Below are 21,488 nucleotides of genomic sequence, written 5' to 3'. Positions count from 1 at the left end.
AGGCAGAGGGAGAGGGAGAGGGAGAGAGACTCCTCAAGCAGACTCCCCGCTGAGCGTGGAGCCCTAAAGGGCCTTGAGTCCAGGACCCTGAGATGATGACCTGAGCTGAAGTCAAGATTTGGGCACTCAACCAACTGAGCCACACAGGTGCTCCTAGTTGGACTTTTGATCCAGATTTAGGAACTTATAAAGAAGATAAAAAAAGATGTGACTTGTGGCTCAGTCAGTTAAGCATCTGCCCCTGGCTCAGGTCATGATCCTAGGGTCCTGGGATCGAGCCCCACATTGGGTCCCTTGCTCTCTCTCTTGCTCTCTTTCTCAAATAAATAAATACAATCTTAAAAAAAAAAAAAAGATGTGACTTAGCAACATGGTGGTAAAAAGTTGTAAGTTATTTAAAATCTATAATTATTCTCAGATATCATCTTTGAGATAATGAACTGTATGACTTTATGTATCTGACATCTGATATAGTGCCTGCAATGTGGTGCTGTAGATGTTGGTGAGTGAAAATTAAACTTTAATTGACTAAATTTAACCCTTTCATTTGGTGCATTACTTTTTTAGACTGTGGTCCATTCCCTGCTACCTTTTCTAGCTTTATATATTTGTTTTTGCAGAGTTAGTTCCCTTGTTTTTTATCTTAATCCCAATTTCTAATAAAAATGTAAAGTGAGGGTAAAAGGAAGTACCTTTCCAGTGAATCCATCTACTTTAATGGACCTTCACTTTCCATCTCTGGTATAAGCATATAGCTTGTTGATGTGCACACGGGCCCCGTGTACTGCATTTTTCAGATCTGCCAAAGATGGAAATGGGGTTAGAATTGAGAACCCATGATAGTGTCTACTGATTTCTGCCTGTGAGAGCCAGTTCCTTTCCGTAAAGGAATAAACCCATTTTTAGCAAATAGGTAGATACCTTAAAAATGAGGTTGAGATCATAAATGTATATATAAAATAACAAGTTTGAAAACAATTTAGGAATGTATTATTACAGGTATTTTAAGTTCAAAACGTAAAATAGCTTGGAAATGTGTTGTCAGTGTAGGAAACAGAAAAGATAAAATTAGAAAAACTGCAACATTGAAGTACTGACTTTTTCAAAGTAGTGAAAATTTGGAAGAGTTCGATAAGGTCTAAAATTACATTAGAAACACATTGGGCAGTGATGTGTTCTAACTTCCTCACATGGAAAGGACTAAAAATAATATACTGTTCTTGTATTTTTTCCAGAGAACTATTGTAAGCTGTGTGTGATAGTAGAGGGGGTGATCAGAGGGTGTTTCCTTAAATTAATATTTGAATGTCCCCTTCATGAATTTGAACTTAACCTGCTCAAAATATATACTTTTCCCCCAATTATTAAAAATAGTGCATGATCATTTTCAAAACTTTGAAAAAACATCGAAAAGCACAAAGAATATAAAAATCACCCAAGCCCTACAGATAATATGAAAGAAAGTTTACAGTTTTGATTGTAGTAAGCCCAAGCATGGACTATTTGGGGGCAGGTTAGTTAGTTTATAAATTCATTAGTATCTGACTTAATAGAATAATTATATACTTTGTTGGCCCTTGTCCTTGGTTTTTTCCGGCTTTGTAGGTCCTCCCTATAAAGGAACAGGACTTGAGTGGAGAGAAAATGGTGGCATTCCTTTGCTTTGATTCTGTAGCACCGGTGACAGGCTGGGGTTGAGGTTGGCAGTGCAGTGTCTTTGGGGGTACCTGTTGATTTCTGGGCCATTCTTGGTCTACCAGCTGCAGCAGCCATACCTCCCCTCTTCTTTGATCACAGGCTGTGAGAATGGCTATTTGAAGGAATCATCCATTGGGCAGAATTGGTTCTGGTGAGCAGTTTTCTTTAGTAAGAAACACAAGCTGATCATATGGTCAAAAATACTAAGCAGCAGATTTCCTGGAAACCTGGTTGTGGTGTCCACTGGAGTCTTGTGTTTATAATTCCAGTGGACACCATCTAGACTGTAGATTATATAAATGGTACCTCCTAGAGCATAACACTTGGCCTGTTTACTTTCATTCCTTTCTCCCCATAAGACAAATATTAACTTTGATGAAAAAGCTTAAAGGATACTAAGTGTCTTTTTATTAATTTTTGGAATTTCATTCCACTTTTTCCTTCTTTTTAAAATGGGCTAGTGGAGCGCCTGGATGGCTCAGTTGGTTAAGTGTCTGCCTTCAGCTCAGGTCATGACCTCAGGGTTCTGGGATCAAGCCCAGCATCAGGCTCCCTGCTTAGTGGGGAAGTCTGCTTCTCCCTCTCACTCTGCCTCTGTGCTCTTTCTCTCTCAAAAAAATAAGTAAAATCTTAAACAAAAATGGGCTAGCTTTGGGGCGCCTGGGTGGCTCAGTTGGTTAAGTATCCCAGAGTCCTGGGATCAAGCCCCACGTCAGGCTCCCTGATCAGTGCAGAATTTGCTTCTCCCTCTCCCTCTGCCCCTCCCTCACTCATGCTCTCTCTCAAATGAATAAATAAAATCTTTTTTAAAAATGGGTTAGCTTTTATTTCATTGTTCAGGAACATAGCACGTTGTGTTGGATTTATTGGGGAAATTAAATTTGAATTGATTCTGCTAATTATGATTTGAATTAGAGGAAAAACTATTAAAAAATAGCTGTAAGCTTTTCATTTGAAAATAGTTTTACCTAGTGATTAAAAATTAGAGCAGTATGAAACTCAATAATAAAAAGACAAATAGCCCATTTAAAAAATGGCCAAAGAACCTAATAGACATTTCTCCAAGGAAGATATACAAATGGCCCTTAAGTACCTAAACAAATGCTCAACATCATTAGTCATTAGGCAAATGCAAGTCAAAAGCACAAGGAGATACCATCACACCCACTAAGATGGACAATAATAAGCATTGGTCAAGATATGGAGAAATTGGAATGCTCCTACATTGCTGGTAAGAATGTAAAGTCACATGGCCACTTGGAAAAATGGTCTGGCAGTTTTTTGAAATGTCAAATATAAACTTACCATATGATTCAGCAATTATCTTCCTAGGTATATGCCCAAGAAAAATGAAATATATTTCTACACAAGAACTTGTACATGAATGTTAATAGCAGCGTTATTCAAAATACCTAAAAAGTGGGGGGCACCTGGGTGGCTTAGTTGGTTGTGTGTCTGACTCTTGATTTCAGCTCAGGTTATGATCTCAGGTCATGGGATTGAGCTCCGCATCCGGCTCTGCTTGGCAGGGAGTCTGCTTGACATTCTTTCTCTCTCCTGCCCCTCCCCCCACTCTTGCACACAAGTGCTCTCTCTCCCTCTCTCTCTAAAATAAATAAATCTTTTAAAAAAATACCCCCAAAGTGGAAATAACACATATATCCATCAACTAATAAAATGATAAAATGTGTTCTATCCAGACACCGGAATATTATTTGGCAATAAAAAGGAATGAAGTACCGATATATCATCAACATGTATATTGAAGACGTTATGCTAAGTGAAAAAGCAAGTCACAGAAGACCACATATTGTATAAGTCCATTAATATGAAATGTCTGGGCTAGAGAAAATCTGTAGATACTGAAAGCAGATTAGTGGTTGCCTAAAACTAGAGGTGGAGCGGGAAATGCAGAGTGAGTGCTAATGGATAGATGCAGGGTTTCTTTTGGGTGACAAAATGTTGTAAAGTCAGACTGTGATGATAGGGGCACCTGGGTGGCTCAGTCATTTAGGCATCTGAATCTTGGTTACCGCTCATGATCTCAGGGCTTTTGGATTGAGCTGGTGCTCAGCAGGGAGTCTGCTTGAAATTCTCTCCCTCTTTCTCCCCCGTGCTCCTCCCTCAACTCTCTCTCTCAAATAAATAAATAAATAAAATCTTAGATTGTGGTGATAGTTGAACACCTCTAAGAATAGACTAAAAGCCCTTGATTGTATACTTTAAATGGGTGAATTGTATGGTCTGTGAATTATAGCTCAATAAAGCTGTTTAAAAACTTAAAAAAAAAAAGCATAAAATCATGGCAAAAGAAGGACAGGGGCGCCTGGGTGGCTCAGTTGGTTGAGCAACTGCCTTCGGCTCAGGTCATGATCCTGAAGTCTCGGGATCGAGTCCCGCATCGGGCTCCCTGCTCGGCAGGGAGTCTGCTTCTCCCTCTGACCCTCACCCCCTCATTCTCTCTCTCTCTTTCTCTCTCTCTCTCAAAAATAAATAAAATTAAAAAGACAAATTTTCCAACATAATTGAAAATATTGAAATACGATGTATTGTTTTTCTTATTCTCTATTAACCCACTAACAATATTTTTCACTAGCCAGAAATCCATTCCTTCTAACTTATGAATATAACATCTAGCTTATGCTCAGGAGTAGAGCAGTCAAGTGATTCTATTCAGTTAAATTTTTAATAATTGCGCTTACTTTGGTGGTACAGATTCTAAAATTGAAGCACTCTAAGGAGCATTAACATGGAGGATATCTGAACCTCAGTGCAGTGTTCCATATATTAGAAACATTTATTAAAGGAAATAAGATAAGACCTGAATAAATGTGTGTATAGATGTGAAAATGTAATATTGTAGAGATAGTGTTAAAAAGCAAAATTCAGTCTACGGCCATACCACCCTGAACGTGCCTGATCTCATCTGATCTCGGGAGCAAAGCAGGGTCAGGCCTGGTTAGTACTTGGATGGGAGACTGCCTGGGAAGACCGGGTGCTATAGGCTAAAAAATCCAAAACAAAACAGAACAAAAAACAAAATTCAGCCTAGTAAATTTGAAGATCTAATTGGCTTTATTAAACAATTCATGACTTGGGCAGCATCCCATCTAGCAAGTAGAGAGGAGCTCTGAGGAGTTGTACAAAATGGAAGGATTTTATAGGAAGAAGGGTGGGTCAAGACAGTTGTTAGCAAAAGGAAACATGGATTGTTCCAGGCAAGGTCGCTTTCCCTTAAGGAGGAAGAGTAGCAGGTCTTACCATGCAGATTACCTCATCTTCCTTTGGGGAATGGAGAGGGCCCCTGTGGCCACTCATTGCAGACTCACTGGCCCAGATGAGGAAAATTCCTGACTGACTGGGTAAGACTACTTTTCTGGGGGAGGTTGAAACTAGAATCAGATTAGTTATTAAACCCCAGTTTGGGACTCGCCTAGGAGACACCATTTCCTTTCTTTTTTTTCCACTCTATTTCATTCTAGCTGCTCAGTGGCTGGAGCTGCTGTGTTGCTGGTATTAAAAAGATGCCAACAGAGGTAGCTGTGTCTCGCCCAGGGGCCTGGCCCACTCTGAATACATGCTCCCAAATAAGGGGCAGGTAGCAAATTATGTTAGAGTAACTGTGATAAAGCAACTCTATTTGTCAAGAAGAAAAGATTCAGGATAAATTAAACATATAATGAAGGAAACTAGAATATGTCACCCCATGATTTGACCTAAAAATCATTTTGAGCTGAAGGCTGTCAAGAAGCAGTAAACACTGGAAAAGCTCCCCCTTTCCTGCCTATAGGCCAGAAACAAATTCTCCATTTACTGGAGAAAGACATTTGTATCAGCTCAGACAATCTGCAAACCTTTTTAAAGTAACCCTTGTCTTCCTAGTTCCTTCTTCATCATTTACTATTCCAAGCCCCAACCCCTTTGTCTTGCCAATTCTTCACAAATATAAAAAGCTTTCTGCTTCTTTGGGGTCTTCGTTCTCTTGGGAAGGCTCCCATGTACGGACAAATTCAATAACATTTATATACTTTTTTCCTGTTAATCTGTCTTTGTCCGTTTTATTTTCAGGCCCAGTCAGGGACTCTAAGAGGGTCAAGGAAAACTTTTTCCTTCCTTACAATAATATTCCATTTTAATAAAGTATAGAAATACATGTATAGATTTACTTGGGAAAAGATCTGGGAGGATATTTATATGCAGGATACAATGTTGTCTTTGGGTGGAGAGCTGTGGGGGTGATTTAATTTCTTTTTTTGTGTATTAGAGTAAACAAAATAAGTTTGTTTTATTGGTGCTGTATTTCAGAAATGTTCACCATGTAACAGCACATAGATTTTTGTTATTTGATTTATAAAATTGATTAGACATGGAGGTGAGATGTACAAAATAATTGAAGGGCTTATGTTGTATACTTGAATTTATGTGGACTTTTCCTGTAAGACAAAGAAATAAAAACCTCATTCTGGTTTTTTGTTTTTTTTTTATTAATAGGTTTTCTCGCACAGATATGGCAACAAGCAGCCGTCCCTTTGCATCCTTTGATACAAAACTGGCCTCTGGACGGCTCGGATCATCTAATGTGAGCAGGTTAGGAAGAGGGTGCAGGTGTTTTCGGGACAACAGCGGGGAGCAGTCCAGCCCTTTGGTGAATTGTAATGTTGATGTTAGAACAGGGCTTTGTATTTTACTGACTGGCGAAATAGGCAGGTGTAGTGTCCATTTTACAAATTAGGGAAGGAGAGACAGAGCTGCTAAGGGACATGTGAATGGGTGGCGCTGTTACATAAAAAGAAAAGTAAATTCAACATTTGGGGCACAGCTCTCTTTGGAGTCTTTTTTATCTTAAAATTTTTTAAATCATTGATTTCATTTATAAAATAATATAACCACATTGCCAAGCATCCACCATAAATATGACCTCTTAAACTGTATTCATTCTCATCTTTTTCCTGGGCATGTGCTTCTCTCTGTTATGGAGGCAGCCATGGGGTTTTCACTGGATGTTGTAGTATGATTATTTTTCTACTTACATTCTTCTTGTAACCTTGGCTTAAAGAGCATTTTAAGAAACATTGATTATAGAAAATTCAGGAAATATAGAAAAGCACAAAGGAGAGAGAAAAATGTATATTACCATCACTGTAACTTTGTGTGTGTGTGTGTGTGTGTGTGTGTGTGTCCTTTCTTTTTCTCTTCATATATAGAGCAAGTTCTTTTTTTTATTATTATTAATTGGGATCACATTCGATATACTATTTAGTAACCTGCTTTTTAAAAATTTTATTATTTTTTGCCCTGCCCCTCCACCTTATTTTTTGTGTCTGTTTTTAAAAGTTAATGTATCATGACATTTTTCCTTTCCATTAATATTTTTGGTAATATCACATTTGCTAAGTAATATTCCTTTCCTGCCCATTCTAGAATTAATATAATGAGTTGTTTCTTTTCGAACATGTATATTGTTCGTTTATCAGAGATTAAAGACAACTCTGTGAAAGCTATGTTTTAGTACCATGAGAAAGGGCTTTTTATCTATCCTTGTAGGGTTATTAAACTTTAAGTTGTAGCATTTGATATTTTGCATTTGAAATTTCAGCTACTTGTAAGTGTGTTTATAACACTCATGAATTTGGCATTTTGCCTTAGGACTCAGCTCTCACAGTACAACAAAGGGGTGCAATAATTTGAGGATCGATGACTGGAAATGAAGCTGAAAATAACTCCTAAGGATTTTAAGGCGTTTATTTTTCACATTACGATTTCATTCCATATGTCTCTGCTTATGGAAATCTGAGCTTTCTTTAGAAATATGAGTCTCTCCCTCAGGGTTAACCTCTAACTCATCTGATAGTTTCCTAAGTAACTACTGCATCAACATTTATAGATCTTCTTAGATTTACGGTGGGCTTACATCCCCAATGAGCCCATCGTGAACTGAAAATGCCTTTAATAGCCCTAACCTATTGAACATCATAGCTTAGCCTCACCTACCTTAAATGTGCTCAGAACACTTAACATTAGCCTGCAGTTGGGCAAAATCATCAGAACCCATTTCTGGTAGAAGAGTAACTGAAGTGGGATTTTGTTTCCATGTTTGAAGGAATGAATTTGGAGAGGTTGGGGGCATGGACCTTTGACTTTAAGCTCTTTTAAATAAATCATCATCCTGCTCATTTACTTACTGAAATATTTTCCTATTAAAAGTTGTTACACAGAGGCGCCTGGGTGGTTTAGTTGGTTAAGCATCTGACTCTTGATCTTAGCTCAGGTCTTGATTTCAGGGTCCTGGAGTTCAAGCCCTGTGTCGGGCTCCATGCAGGACATGGAGCTTATTTAAAAAAAAAAAAAAAGTTACACAAAACATTTTGTAGAAGGCTCTAATTTTATTTTATTTTATTATTATTTATTTGTTTATTTTGGTGGGTGGGAAGGGCAGAGGCAGAGGGAGAGCAAGAATCTTAAGCAGGCTCCATGCCCGACACAGGGCTCAATCACACAACTCTGAGATCATGACCTGAGCTGAAATCAAGTCAGTCTCCCTGAGGGCCTAATTTTAAAGAGCAAAATTTCCATCAATCATAAATAACAGATAAGTTTTAATAAAAGGTAAAATCATATTGATTATACAGATGTAAAAATAAACACATTTGAAAGATTTTATTTAACTCATTAATCAGTGAGGGAACTAGGCAGATTTTATAATTGATTCAAAGGAGAAATCGAAACAGCACAAATTTATATGGAGTAAAAGAGTGTTGAAATTAATGTCCAAAGTCAGTAAAACTACAGTGAAGGAGGTAATTGAACCTCTCCTAGTCAGGGATAGAATTTGCATGTCTATAGACAATTATTTTGCATCGCTATCAGTTAAAATTTACAGAGTTGCAATTCAACACTAAAAAACCAAAACCGATTAAAAAATGGGTGGAGGACCTGAATAGACATGCAGATGGCCAACAGACACATGAAAAGATGCTTAACCTCACTAATCATTGGAGATATGCAAATCAAATCCGCAGTGAGATACCAATTATATCTGTCAGAATGCCTAAAAAAAACACAAAAAACCATAACAAATGTTGGCCAGGATGTGGAGAAAAGAGAGCCCTCGTGCATTATTGGTGGGAATATAACCTGGTGTGGCCGCTGTGGAAAACAGTATGGAAGTTCCTCAAAAAGGTAAACATAGAAATACCATATGATCCATTTTCACTACTGGGTATTTACTCAAAGAAAGCGAAAACACTAATTCAAAAAGATATATGCACCCCATGTTTATTGCACAGTATTTACAATAGCCAAGATACGGAACATACGGACAGCCAAGTGTCCAGCCATAGATAACATGGACAAAGAAGATGTGGTGTATATGTACAATGGAATATCACTCAGCCGTAGAAAAGGACGATATCTTGCCATTTGCAACAGCATAGATGGACCTAGAGGGTATAATGTTAAGTGAAATAAGTCAGACTGAGAAAGACGAATAACCATGTGATTTCACTTATGTGTGGAATCTAAAAAACAAAACAAATGGATAAACAAACAAAAAGACCCATAAATATGGAAAACAAACTGATGGTTGCTAGAGGGAAGGGGGGGTGGGTCGATGGGCAAAATGGGTGAGGGAGAGTGGGAGATACAGGCTTCCACTTAGGGAATAAATAAATCATGGGAATAAAAAGCACAGCATAGGGAATATAGTCCGTGATACTAGAAAAGCATTGTGTGGTGACGGATGGTAGCTACATTTGTGGTGAGACTAGCGTAACTATAGAAAAGTTGAATCACTGTTGTACACCTGAAACTTATGAAACATTGTGTGTCCACTGTACTCTAATTTAAAAAGAAAACATAGTTTTCGGAGTTGCAAGTCAGTTCCCTGGAATCAAAAAGCAATCCAAAGGGGTCTCTTCTACAGTATAGAGAATCATGCATAGTTTTCCGCTGACACACGTTTTTTCCCCCTGCATGATCAAACTAAAACACAATAACTTTCCCTCTCCTATGAGTAAAGGTAGTTCCCACGCTTGTGGTCTTTGTGCCTGCTATGAGCCTTGTTTGTCAGTTTCTTCCATCCTCACAACAGCTTCATGAAGTAGGCAGTGGTGGTGTTCCCATTTTACAGATGAGCAAGTCAGGCTTCAGAAGGTTAAAGACATTGCTACTAAGTGGTAGAGTTAGAACTCCGGCCTTTCTTTCTTCACAGTGTCATGTGAACACACACGTGCAGCAACATGCTCATAGTAAAAGCTATAGAAATACTGTGTATTTTTTTCTTGGTCTTTAGGTCAACATCAAACAAGGTGGATCTCAAGTGTGGCCTAGAAGAATGTGCGGTGGCATTGAACTTATTTCTAAGTAACAAATTTACAGATGCCTTAGAATTGCTTCGACCGTGGTAATTAACTGTATTTCTTTCAGATAAAATATATATTTTTCAGATGTTTCTGATGATTCTTTCTTTGATGTCATGATTGTCAGTTAATTTATCTGCATGTCTACCTGAATATTTCTAAGCTAATTTGGTTGAGACCCCCTACTGGTTGGTCAGTTTTAATATCCAGTTAAGAAATCTGTCTTTTCAAATGTAATCAGTAGAAAGTTTCTGACTCTTTCTCATATTTTAATTTATATTTGTGTTCAAATATTGTTATTGTATGTAGTTTTGTAGAGCTTCCTTTTCCTTTCTTCAGTGAAATGTTTTTATGGATATGCCTCTAAAGCTTAAATATCATTGAAAAAAGTTTCCTTTGAAATGGGATAAAAAGAACTAAAATATGCTAATCTCAAATGTTAAAAAGAAATTTAAAATAATAAAAAATGTTATTGGGACTCCCTATTTATGTGATAAACAAGTTAAGCAGTTTAATTTCAGCTAATAATACTTGTTCATTTTTCAAATGTGGCAGCAACTCCCGTGCTCAGCCCTGATACTAGGCTTGTCACCTTGACCACAGTCCCCAGCTCTACAGTGTGCCTGGAGCTTGACAGGAATAATCTTACATTGTGCCTTCAAACACAGTCACTTGCCTGGATGAAGTTTAGACCTTATATAATAGTTTTTTAGAAGGTTACTTGGGCCCATAGTAGGAATCTCATTTCTTTGGTCAGTAGGGTATGTGATTTTGATCATAGACTTTCAGTCTTAGCTACACTCATGGTGGTGAGCATTGCATAATATATAGAATTGCCAAATCACTGTGTCGTACACCCGAAATGTATGTCAACTGCACACTGCAATTAAAAAAAAATTACATTACCTCCTGAGAAGCTGCTCTGGTAATTCTATTTTGATGTAGAGGAGCTGTGATCAATGAGTATTTCAGAGGTTAGGAACAGATGATAAAATAGATGGTACAGTCCACAGCTGAAGGAAATTGTCCAGCGTTGTCTTCAACACTTGTCTGCCCTGCCTGTCTCCTGCCTCATTTTCCTCTGTCCTTGCCAGTCCCTCAGACTTCTTTCTCTCTCTATCTTCTGTCTCTACTTCTCTGTCTTCCTTTCTCAACCTGCCTGCCTGTCTCCTTTGTGTTTTTATTCACACAGGACTCCTTTTTTTCTCTGTCTCAGACACCCAGCTTGTTGTAACATGGAATGAAAAGAAGTGATTATTTTATTTGGTCAAATTTTATATCCTCTGATCTTTATGCAAGTTTCACCGTTAACATATGTTTTTCCCACTTGAATCGCTTGAATCGTTTTCCTCTTGGAGCTTTTGGTTTAAAATGTGAGGTTTAAAACCACAGTAAATGATTAACTTTAGGCTGATCTTAACTCCTTGCAGGGTTTTTTGAACAGCTAGTGACCTCACTAGTCAGGCCAAACTGCAAATTACCAAAGGATGTTTAGACTGTTTCCATGGGGGAAAAGAATAATGTGGCCAGCATTTGTTTTCATAGCCATGGGCTGTTGGGCATTATATTTGAATTAAAAACAAAATCATGCATTAATATCTTAAATCTTGTAACAGATTGACCTAATGAGAAGTTTTGAGAAAGAAATGGTGAGGTTTTCACAGCGCGAAAGTCTGGGATGTGCCGTACATTAAGACTAATTAATGCCCTTCTCTGAAAAACAAACTGAGGGTTCTAGAGGGGAGGGGGGTGTGGAGATGGGTTAGCCTGGTGATGGGTATTAAAGAGGGCACGTACTGCATGGAGCACTGGGTGTTATACGCAATGAATCATGGAACACTACATCAAAAACTCATGATGTAATGTATGGTGATTAACATAACAATAAAAAATTTAAAGAAAAAAAAAAGACTAATTAATGCCCTTAAGAATCCAAGCAATTCTCTGGGCCCCTGGGTGGCTCAGTTGGTGAAGACTCTGCCTTCAGCTCAGGGATCAAGCCCCATGATGGGCTCCCTGCTCGGTGGGGAGTCTGCTTCTCCCTCTGCCCCTCACCCCCCTCGTGCTCTCTCTCTCTCTCTCAAATAAGTAAATAAAATCTTAAAAAAAAAAAATAATCCAAGCAATTCTCAACTGATAATTTAGTAATTGGAATTGTTAAGAACTTTAGTAAGGAATTGTAGATAATGGGATTAGATTAGATATGAGGTCTAAAATATACTTTGCCTGGGCCCATTGTGGCTGACCTAATTTATTGCAAAAATCTTGCTTTTCTTTGGCCTCTGGCTGGGAATGGAAAGGAGCTTTTTTTTTTTTTTTTAAATGACTGTCCGAAAATATATCAAAATCTCTCTGTCACAAAATGCATTTCCAGGGGCCTTTATTTTAGTACTTATATCAGAGCTAAAGATAGTAAGTATATTGCCTGGTGTTCAACTGGGAAAAATTGGTTTGCTTTGAAAGAAAAGAATCCGCAGGCTGCCCCCTTGTGCTGAAACAGGGCAAAACAATTGGCGGCTTCTGCTTTAACCTGGAACATTCTGTGCTGCCTCTGTAGGCTTAATTTGGAAAGTCCTTAATACTTGAGTTTTTTAGGACATGCCTTTCTCAGTCTATATTATTTTAGTGATCATGGTGTCTGAGTACAAGTTATCACTATCAAAGTCATCATATGCATTTACTAGGATTTCTCCTGATTAGTATCAGACAAGACGTGCATGCTTTTAAGTTGAGTTGGGATGTATTAATTCCCTGTGTTTTGCCCCCAGGGCTAAGGAGAGTATGTACCATGCCTTGGGCTACAGTACTATTGTGGTGTTGCAGGCGGTCATGACCTTCGAGCAGCAGGACATCCAAAACGGCATTTCTGCCATGAAGGACGCATTACAAACCTGCCAAAAGTATGAACTGAGTAATTAAATACTTGAGATAAAACTACAAACCTTTATGTCTGTGTGACAATGTGAGTGTGGTTTGCCTGATGGAGAGAGCTCTGTTTGAAATTCGCCCCAATTGTAGTAAGGGGCTTGTACTTCAAAGCTTCCTAGCCTCACATAGTTCTATGTAATAGAGTTAAAATTTCCTATTAGGAATTATAGTTGATTCTTATTTGGCCAAACACTTGGCATCTATACCTCCACCTTTTTCTTCTTCCTTTCTTTTCTTTCCCTCCCTCCCTTCCTTCCTTTCTTACTTCCCTTCCTCCTTCCTCCCTCCCTTCCTTCCTTCCTTCCTTCCTTCCTTCCTTCCTTCCTTCCTTCCTTCCCTCCCTTTCCTTCCTTCCTTCCTTCCTTCCTTCCTTCCTTCCTTCCTTCCTTCCTTCCCTCCCTTTCCTTCCTTCCTTCCTTCTTTCCTTCCTTCCTTCCTTCCTTCCTTCCTTCCTTCCTTCCTTCCTTCCTTCCCTCCCTCCCTCCCTCCCTTTCCTTCCCTTTCCTTCCTTCCTGAGAAGAACTGAGGGAGATGTCTGTGGGGTCAGCAGCATGCATCTCTCAAGGGTCTCCCTGGGGTGGATGATTTCAGCTACCGCCTGCCACGCGAGGCCGAGCAAGGAACACTCTTCTTTTATGTGGGAGATGCTGCCTATTCAGAAGGGAGAGGTGTATTTGCCTAAAAGGACATATTTGAACACCTCTGGTTGGTGAAAATGAGACGGATTTTCAGTTTTATTTTAATCTTTGCTCTGTGTGTATAGCAAGACCCCAGCAACAGCTGTTAACTAGCATTGGTGAAGTTTAACATGAAACTATGTCCTCATGTAATTATGTTGCAACCCTACAAATGAAGAGAGTTTCCAAATACTGCCCTCTAAGTGATTCTTAACCTGTGGATACCTCTTACCCCAGAAATATCGATTTCAGCCATACAAATAAGGGCAGGTGCTTGGCAGGGTTAGCATTCATTGTTTTGTGTGGGTTTGTCCACACGTGTCCAGTAAGCACGGATGGAGTGCCCACAGGATGCTAGCCCAGTGCTGGCGCTGGGTGTGCGGTGTTGAAAAAGGGTGGTCTCTGCACTACAGACTTCAGGGTTTAGAGTTTCTCCTTGGTAACTCTTTGGTGTGACTGTGACAAAAATGAATGTCAAAGGAAAATAAGCCTGGCCTGATTTATTGTCATTTTTTCTTTCTGTTTCCCATCTCCCCTTCTGCTTATTGTCCACAGATACAGGAAAAAATGCACAGTTGTAGAATCTTTCTCAAGTCTTCTTTCTAGGGGATCATTGGAACAGCTGACTGAAGGTAAGACTCATTTAAAGATGAAGTTTTTCCTGTCTTTGAAAATTAAAACATGATCATACTCATAAAGTTCAGTACTTAAGTGTAGAATAAAAAGGAAATGGAAAATCTTTTTCTCTTTGCCATCATACTCACCCTGCAGAAGTAACCGCTGGCAATAGTTGGGTTAATGGCCCAGGATTCCCCATGTAGCAGAGTGGGATTCAAAGCTGATCTGCCTTTCTGTAAGCCACAGTTCTTTCCACTGTACCCCACACTTTCTCTGATAGGCTTGTAGAAAAGGGAACAAAATGTTCACATATGGATGAGGGAAATGATGAATCATTCCTCTTTAGACATCTTGAAAGTAGATGGTGCTGTGTTCTTATCTTTTTATAATGTTTTTGTACATGGCACTTCAGAAAATCTGGAATAATTTACGTATTTACTTATTACTAACTATTAAAAAAGAAAACAAACAATGAGATACTGCTGTACACCTATTAGAATGTCCATAATCTAAAATACCAACAACACCAAATGTTGGCAAAGATGTAGAGTCAAAGGAACTCTCATTCACGGCTGGTGGGAATGCAAAATTGTACAGCTACTTTGGGAGACAGTTTGGCAATTTCTTACAAAACTAAACATACTTTGACCATGAATCCAGCAATCAGTCTCCTTAGTATCTACCCAAAGGAGCTGAAAACTTATGTCTGCATGTGGATGTTTACAGCAGCTTTATTTATAAGTGCCAAAACTTCTAAGCGACCAAGATATCCTTCAATAGGTGAATGGATAAATAAACTGTGGTACATCTAGACAAATGGAATATTATTTAGTGCTAAAAAGAAATGAACTCTCAAGCCATGAAGAGCCATGGAGTGACTTTAAATGTGTATTACTGAGTGAAAGACACTAATCTGAAAATGTGTCATGCTGTATGATTCCAAGCATATGACATTCTGGAAAGGGCAAAACTGTGGGGACGGTGAGAAGATAAGTGATTGCCGGGGAATGGGGTGTAGGGATGAATAGGTGGAGCACAGAGGATTTTCAGGATAGTGAGAAAACTTTGTATGATATCATAATGATGGATACATGTCTTTATACATTTGTCCAAACCCATAGAATGTACATCACCAAGAAGGAACTATAACATAAACTATGGATTGTTGGGTGATTATGTGTCAACAGAAGTTCATCAGTTCATCAGGGGGAGGTTAAGCATGCATGGGGCAAGGGATACGTGGGCAATTTCTGTACCTTCTCTTCAATTTTGTTGCCAACCTAAAACTGCTTTAAAAAGTCTTAATTAGAAAACAGTAAATATAAATTAGCTTGTGACTATAGCGTATTCTGAAAAACAGGTTTATTTAGACTTTTACATCCAAAGGCATGCTTAGCTAACATTTTAGCACAGGGTGAAGCTATTTCCTTCAGTAGACTAAGGAATTTATAATTAAGAGATGTTCTGGTAAGGTATCTATTCATAAATGCCAAATGGTTAATTTTGAGAACTGGGGAACTGCCCAATATAAATCAACGAGAGTGAAGGAATATGACTTTTATAAATTAAGTTGCATTTTATTTCTAATGAGTTTGGCTGTCACTGCAACCCAGACAGACTTTGTGTTCAAGGGTGCATGTCAAAACATTGTAGCTTTAGTATGTGATTTGTTTTTCCTCTTGGTAATTTTCATTTACGTCCTTGAGTGGCTGGTTGTCTGCAGGAGTCAGTATATTAAACTTTTCGTGGGTTTAACATGGAACACACCCTTTCTTCTCTCGGAGCTGGCATATTGCCCTGAATGGTTTTCAAATTTCCTTTAAAAACAGATATGTAAATGCAGTACTTAGGATGTGAAAGGGATTTAACATGAAGGATGCTTACATATGGTATACAGAGTTCAAATTTTCGTGCCTTTTATCTCTGCCTTCTTGTCACGTCCTTTAGCTGCTCTGCGGTGTGTCCATCTTTAACTTAACCCTGATGCAGCCAATCCTTCTGCTCAGACCTCTGCACAGACTCAGAAGGACCGAGACCCTGGCTGGTGACGGCCGCCAGGATGTGCACAGGCCCTGACTCCGCAAGGCTGGCCCCATCTGTAGGCAGGCCGCTGAAGGCCCTGCCTCTGCAAGCCTGGCCCCATTTGCGGGCAGGCTGCTGAAGGCCTTGACTCTGCAAGCCTGGCCCCATCTGTAGGCAGGCCGCTGAAGGATCTTCACTGCCTAGTTGCTTCTTTGTAAATTCAGCCTTTGGCATATGAGCGAGGTAGGGATTGGAACCAGTTTGTGAGAATCAGCCTGTTGTGTGTCAGATGGAAGGGATGGGGATGGGGTCTGTGTGTGTGAGTGAAAGAAATACAGCGCTAGCCCTTATCCACTTTGACCCAACAGCATTCTCACAAACACAGAAGGACCCTATTTTTCAGCTACTTACTTGACATAAAAATGTCCTGCTTTCTGAGCTTTTACCAAAAAGCCCAATGTGGACCAAGGGCAGTAATCGTACTGAAAGTAGCTAACAAAAATCCAGTGCTCACTCTCCATAGTGAGCTCTGTGCAGCACCTCATTTGATTCTTTAGCTGTGAAGTGAAGACGGTACTAGCTGGACTTTATAAATGAGGTGGCCCGCAGCCGAGAGAGGTGGATACCCACAACACGGCAGAACCTTTCCTCCAACCCAAGCTGTTAAATCCCCCAAGCTCGTTTACTTAAATAAAATGCCAGTTTGCATCCCATGGATAAAACAGGAATCTGCTAATTTTGTTTATGCAAAAATGCAAAGATTTCCCTCCCACCCCAATCTCTGCAAGTGAAAGGTATTGTTTAGGAAGACAGGCCATGTGTTTTGGGGCATTCCATATGTCCCTGGGATATACATGGCTTTACAGAGTCCCTTTTGTGAGTGCTTTGTTCCTGTGCTAGATAGCTCGGTGATCAAAATAGCCTGAAATTGTGCTAGTGTGAGCTCTTTTTATATCATGTCTTCGATGTGTGAGGAGTCATGCCTTGGGCGTGCTGGTCCATACTTGTTCACAGACCTCAGAGAATTGCTGCTTTCTCTTTAAGTTAATGGGGTGTCTGATCATTGCCATGATTATCATACCTTCATATTTTAGAAGCTAGAATTCATAAATTTAAGATAGTTTTTTCAATTTCTATAACTGTGTTAAACTTACATGTAACTGTTAAGTTAAAAAATATTTTTTTAAGTACTTTTAAATTTTGGTTTCCTCTTGTGAGCTGAGTTTAGGTCTCTGGCACCAAGCACCTGACTCTTCGCAGTTATATTTGAATGGGGCCAAAGATGACTTCCTTAAATCCTTTTACACATTCTAGGAAAATCTTGCCGAGGGACTGAGAACCGAGGTCATCATTCTGCTTTTATGGAAGTACCAAAGCAACCTAGATTTTTGTGTCTCTCTTGGGTTCTTTGAGCTATGAGTCTTTCCTGAACATCTCAGAGCAATTACTGTGGACATAGGATTTTCCTTAATGTAATTTTATTTGTTTTTAATAGAGGAAATGCATGCCGAAATCTGTTATGCCGAGTGTCTCCTACAGAAAGCAGCACTCACGTTTGTGCAGGTAATAAATGTTTGGCTTCGAATCAGTACGCCGGGGAAGCCTGCCAGTGCCACACAGAAAAAATGGGGCTCATTCTATGTCAGTGCTTCAGTTCTTTTGACTTAGATTTGTAATGGAAGATACTTGTTGTTCTGATAAACTTTGACTGAAAAATGACCCCAGGGAGCTTTGTTCCTACTCAAATGCACTTGGAGTCTGTTCCAAATTTCAGTCTATTGGGAACCCACTGCCTTATAAATTTATGAACTGTTTTGCAACTACTGCACCGAATTTCTGGATGCTTCTCTGTATGAGAAGTGGGATTATTCCTCTTTGCATTTGCTAGTGGTAGAGGCTACAGGCCCGGGCCAAAGAGGCATTTTCATCCTTGGCCATTCCCTTCTTACACCAGATGATTCAGCAAAGCTCAGGTATGCATGCTTTGAGTGCCAAGCTTTTCATATACACTTCAGATTTTATTTTTGCCCCTCTTTCTATTCTCATGCCCCTTTCTTGCTTTTATTTCTTCCTTTGGAAGAGCAGATTTAAAAAGTCATTAAACCAAACCATGAATAGCTTTCTTTAAGGGAAATTTTAATTTTACGTCTAGGAACTGTTATAACCAGCGCCTTGCGTGACATTGTATCTTCCAATGCTTCTAAAAAAACGTGGATTTTAACATCATGTCCCCGTGGGTGGTGGTGATGGATACATTGGGGGTAGAGGTAGGGTCAAGATTGTAAGGGAGCAAAAATGCAATTGTAAAATTGAAAATCTTCCTCAATCACAATGTTTTACGTTGTATTGAGAGTTGCTTTCCTTTTTTTTTTTTTCTTGGAGATTGACTTCTTAGATTGGATTCCGGTTTAGTAAAATTGAACCAATCTGGTCTATGACCCTGTTTCCTAAAACCCTATGTATTATGAAGTCTGGTTGAAAACCTCATTCTTACTGCCTCGGGAAACATAATGCTAGTCATGGAGGCCCTCCGGTTTTTCTGATGTGTTTTCCAAATGGGGATTTGACAGTCAAATCTGGGATTTGAAATCTTATTTTATATGTGGGGACTTGTAATTAAACATCTGGGAGATATCCAAGACTCCTCCCTCTTCCTCATGCCTCCATAACCATTTAATGCTCACGTTTCTTTTACCTTGTGAGGATTTAGCAGCGCCAAATCCAAGACTCCTCTTCCTTCTTGACTGTTCTAGTGGGGGTGTTTTTCAGCTCTTCTCCAGAGGGCACAGCGACCTAGTGACCCTCTGGCTCTAATTTCTTAGCCTCCAGCTCATTGTCCGTTGTGCAGCTGAGCACCCTCTCAGGGATGAGACCCTCACCCCCTCACGGCTGTGCTTCAGCTCTGAGTCCCTCTCACGGACGTTGGTAGTGGTCCCGTATCAGAATATCAGCAAGGGGGGGAGGCTTTTTCAAACTAAACTGGTATCTTCTCCCACATTCCCTCCTCCCCTCTTACCCCACGGGAAGAGGTAGCTTTCTTACTCCTTCGTTCTGTCTTTGTGGGAACTTTGTGGCAGCGCTGACTTACCTAAGCACAGATGGCCAAGCATGCCATGATCGTTAATGCTTCGTTGCCTTTCCTTCCGCTTGAGTATTCCCTGGCTCGCAAGGTTCGCATCTGCTTTGCCTTCCTTCATCTGGCCACTTCCCAATCATTTTTTGTGCCTTAAGCCCCGATGCTTCCAGGAAGCTTCTGTGGACCTCTCCATGTCACCCCCTCCCCTGCTCTGAGCTCTCCTCACCTCCTGTGCATATCTCCTTCTGTGTGCATGACTCCAGCCCTTAGCACCTTGTATTGCTTTTGACTGATGTTGCATTCAGATGCCTGGTGTAAAATAGGCATTCAGTAAATGTTTGGTGAATCATGAAACGAAATATTATTATTTGAGGCAGATTTTAATGTGATTTTGGAAATTCTTTCCTGGCCAATCTTGGAACTTGTGTAATCATAAGATTCCTTAAATAAGACGATAAACATTTAAGTTGTGTAGTGAATTTTGTATTTATTGATTCTTAGAATAATTTAAATGGTAAAGATTTAATATTTAATGAAATTTGTAAGCTGAAGTAAATTTTCCTCTTGCTTTAGAAGGATGCTGAAGTGCCCAGGAAATAAATACCAGAGCATCTCTCCATTATCAATAGATTAGAAAAATATTCTCCTTGGAAATGTGAAATATGGGACTGTCTCCATTAAGCACTGTTAGATTAACTTCTTTTGAGCAGGTTTTGATATAATTTATTAAGAGATTCTCTTGGAATCCTAGAATGCTGACCCTGAAAATGATACTCATTTAGGCCCTCTGCCTCAACTTTGTGGTTGATGACCATCGGGCAAAGAAAAGTGAAATGATTTTTTTTTCTCCAAAACAAAACTGCATATTGTGACGATCAGTTTAGAATCCAGATCAGTAATTTTTGTTCTAGAAATGTATATGAGTGAAATTTACAGTGTTAAATAGACTGAATGCTGAAGTACCCTGCAAAAGAAGAACCATCATCCCATTTACTGGAGTGTGATGGACTGGAAAGTCCTTAGAGCATATCCTTAAATCACCCATTTTGGATTCTTTTGAACCCAGAAGAAAATTGCGTATTAGATGATGTTTTTCACAGTAGATTTGGACTAACATATTTGGCCACTAAGTGGTAAGGGTTACTTCCTTAATTACTTGCTTGAAGTAATGCAGAGATTTTTAAAATGTGTTCTTTTTATTGCCATCTAAGTTGGAAGGAAAATTACAGAAGAGCATTTCAAATGTAAAGCAAGAAGAATGTTTTAAATTAAAAATTATGTCCTCAAAAGATAGTGTTTTGTTCACAAATACATAACTGTACAGTGTAAGAATCTTTTGCTAAGTGATCTAATTATTTAACTGAATTGTTTTCAGGATGAAAATATGATCAACTTCATCAAGGGTGGACTCAAAATTAGGACAAGTTACCAAATATATAAGTAAGTTAAAAATTAAGATCTTGTTTTTAAATGATTCTTATATTCTGTCCAGTTCGTACTTCAAAATTCTCATGAAGTATGACTAGGTTTTATTTGCTGTTGGTAAGAATGCACTTGATTTTTTGGCTTACTGTGTATGTATTCAGTGCTATAGGACAACAGAATTTAAGTTTAAATGCAATCTTGAAAAAAATAGCTGAAAAAAAGCTACCGACATAATTTCTAATTACATAATCTTAGTTTCTCTCTCCTAAAATCAATTTATATATTTAAAATTATAGGTATGTCTTTGATCCAGACTCTAGAGCAGCACTGCTTGATAGAATTTTCTGCAGTGATTCAAAGGTGGACCACAGTGTTGTCTGTATCTTTTATATCCTTACTGATTTTTATCTAGTTGCTCTATCATTTGCTCACAGAGTTCAAAATCTCCAACTTTGATTCTGAGATCACCCATTTCTCTCTCTTTAGTTCTGTCAGTGTTTGCATTGTATATTTAGAGCCTCTGTTATTAGGTTTATATATATTTTAATTATTTTATCTTCCTAATGAATTAACTTTTTTATCATTATGAAATGTCTCTACTTAACTCCTTATAAGAAATATTTGTCTTGAAGTCTGTTTTTAATATAGCTACTCATGCATTTTTATAATTAGTGGTAAGTGTAGCAT

At 38.9% G+C, this 21,488-nt stretch overlaps 1 protein-coding gene and 1 pseudogene across 2 annotated transcripts in view; both read left to right on the top strand.

Moving 5' to 3' along the window:
* The window catches only part of TTC39B (tetratricopeptide repeat domain 39B), a 116,710-nt gene that overhangs the window by 61,484 nt on the left and 33,738 nt on the right, over positions 1 to 21,488 (top strand). The window contains exons 3-8 of one of the 2 annotated variants that reach the window (XM_028107308.2): positions 6,190 to 6,285; positions 9,989 to 10,099; positions 12,824 to 12,955; positions 14,216 to 14,292; positions 17,796 to 17,863; positions 20,752 to 20,816. In XM_028107308.2, the coding sequence (XP_027963109.2) occupies positions 6,190 to 6,285; positions 9,989 to 10,099; positions 12,824 to 12,955; positions 14,216 to 14,292; positions 17,796 to 17,863; positions 20,752 to 20,816 (549 nt within the window). The remainder of the gene's footprint in view (positions 1 to 6,189; positions 6,286 to 9,988; positions 10,100 to 12,823; positions 12,956 to 14,215; positions 14,293 to 17,795; positions 17,864 to 20,751; positions 20,817 to 21,488) is intronic. The other variant, XM_028107309.2, reaches the window with a different exon arrangement.
* On the top strand, positions 4,587 to 4,705 carry LOC114212455 (5S ribosomal RNA; annotated as a pseudogene).

This window comes from Eumetopias jubatus, unplaced genomic scaffold (assembly GCF_037043125.1).
Source record: "Eumetopias jubatus isolate StellerSeaLion01/CBP00866 unplaced genomic scaffold, mEumJub1_p1.0 scaffold_15, whole genome shotgun sequence".
In the NCBI taxonomy this organism is placed as follows: Eukaryota; Metazoa; Chordata; class Mammalia; order Carnivora; family Otariidae; genus Eumetopias; species Eumetopias jubatus.
The sequence above is the reverse complement of the archived record's forward strand: the minus strand, read 5'-3'. Positions and strand labels throughout refer to the sequence as shown.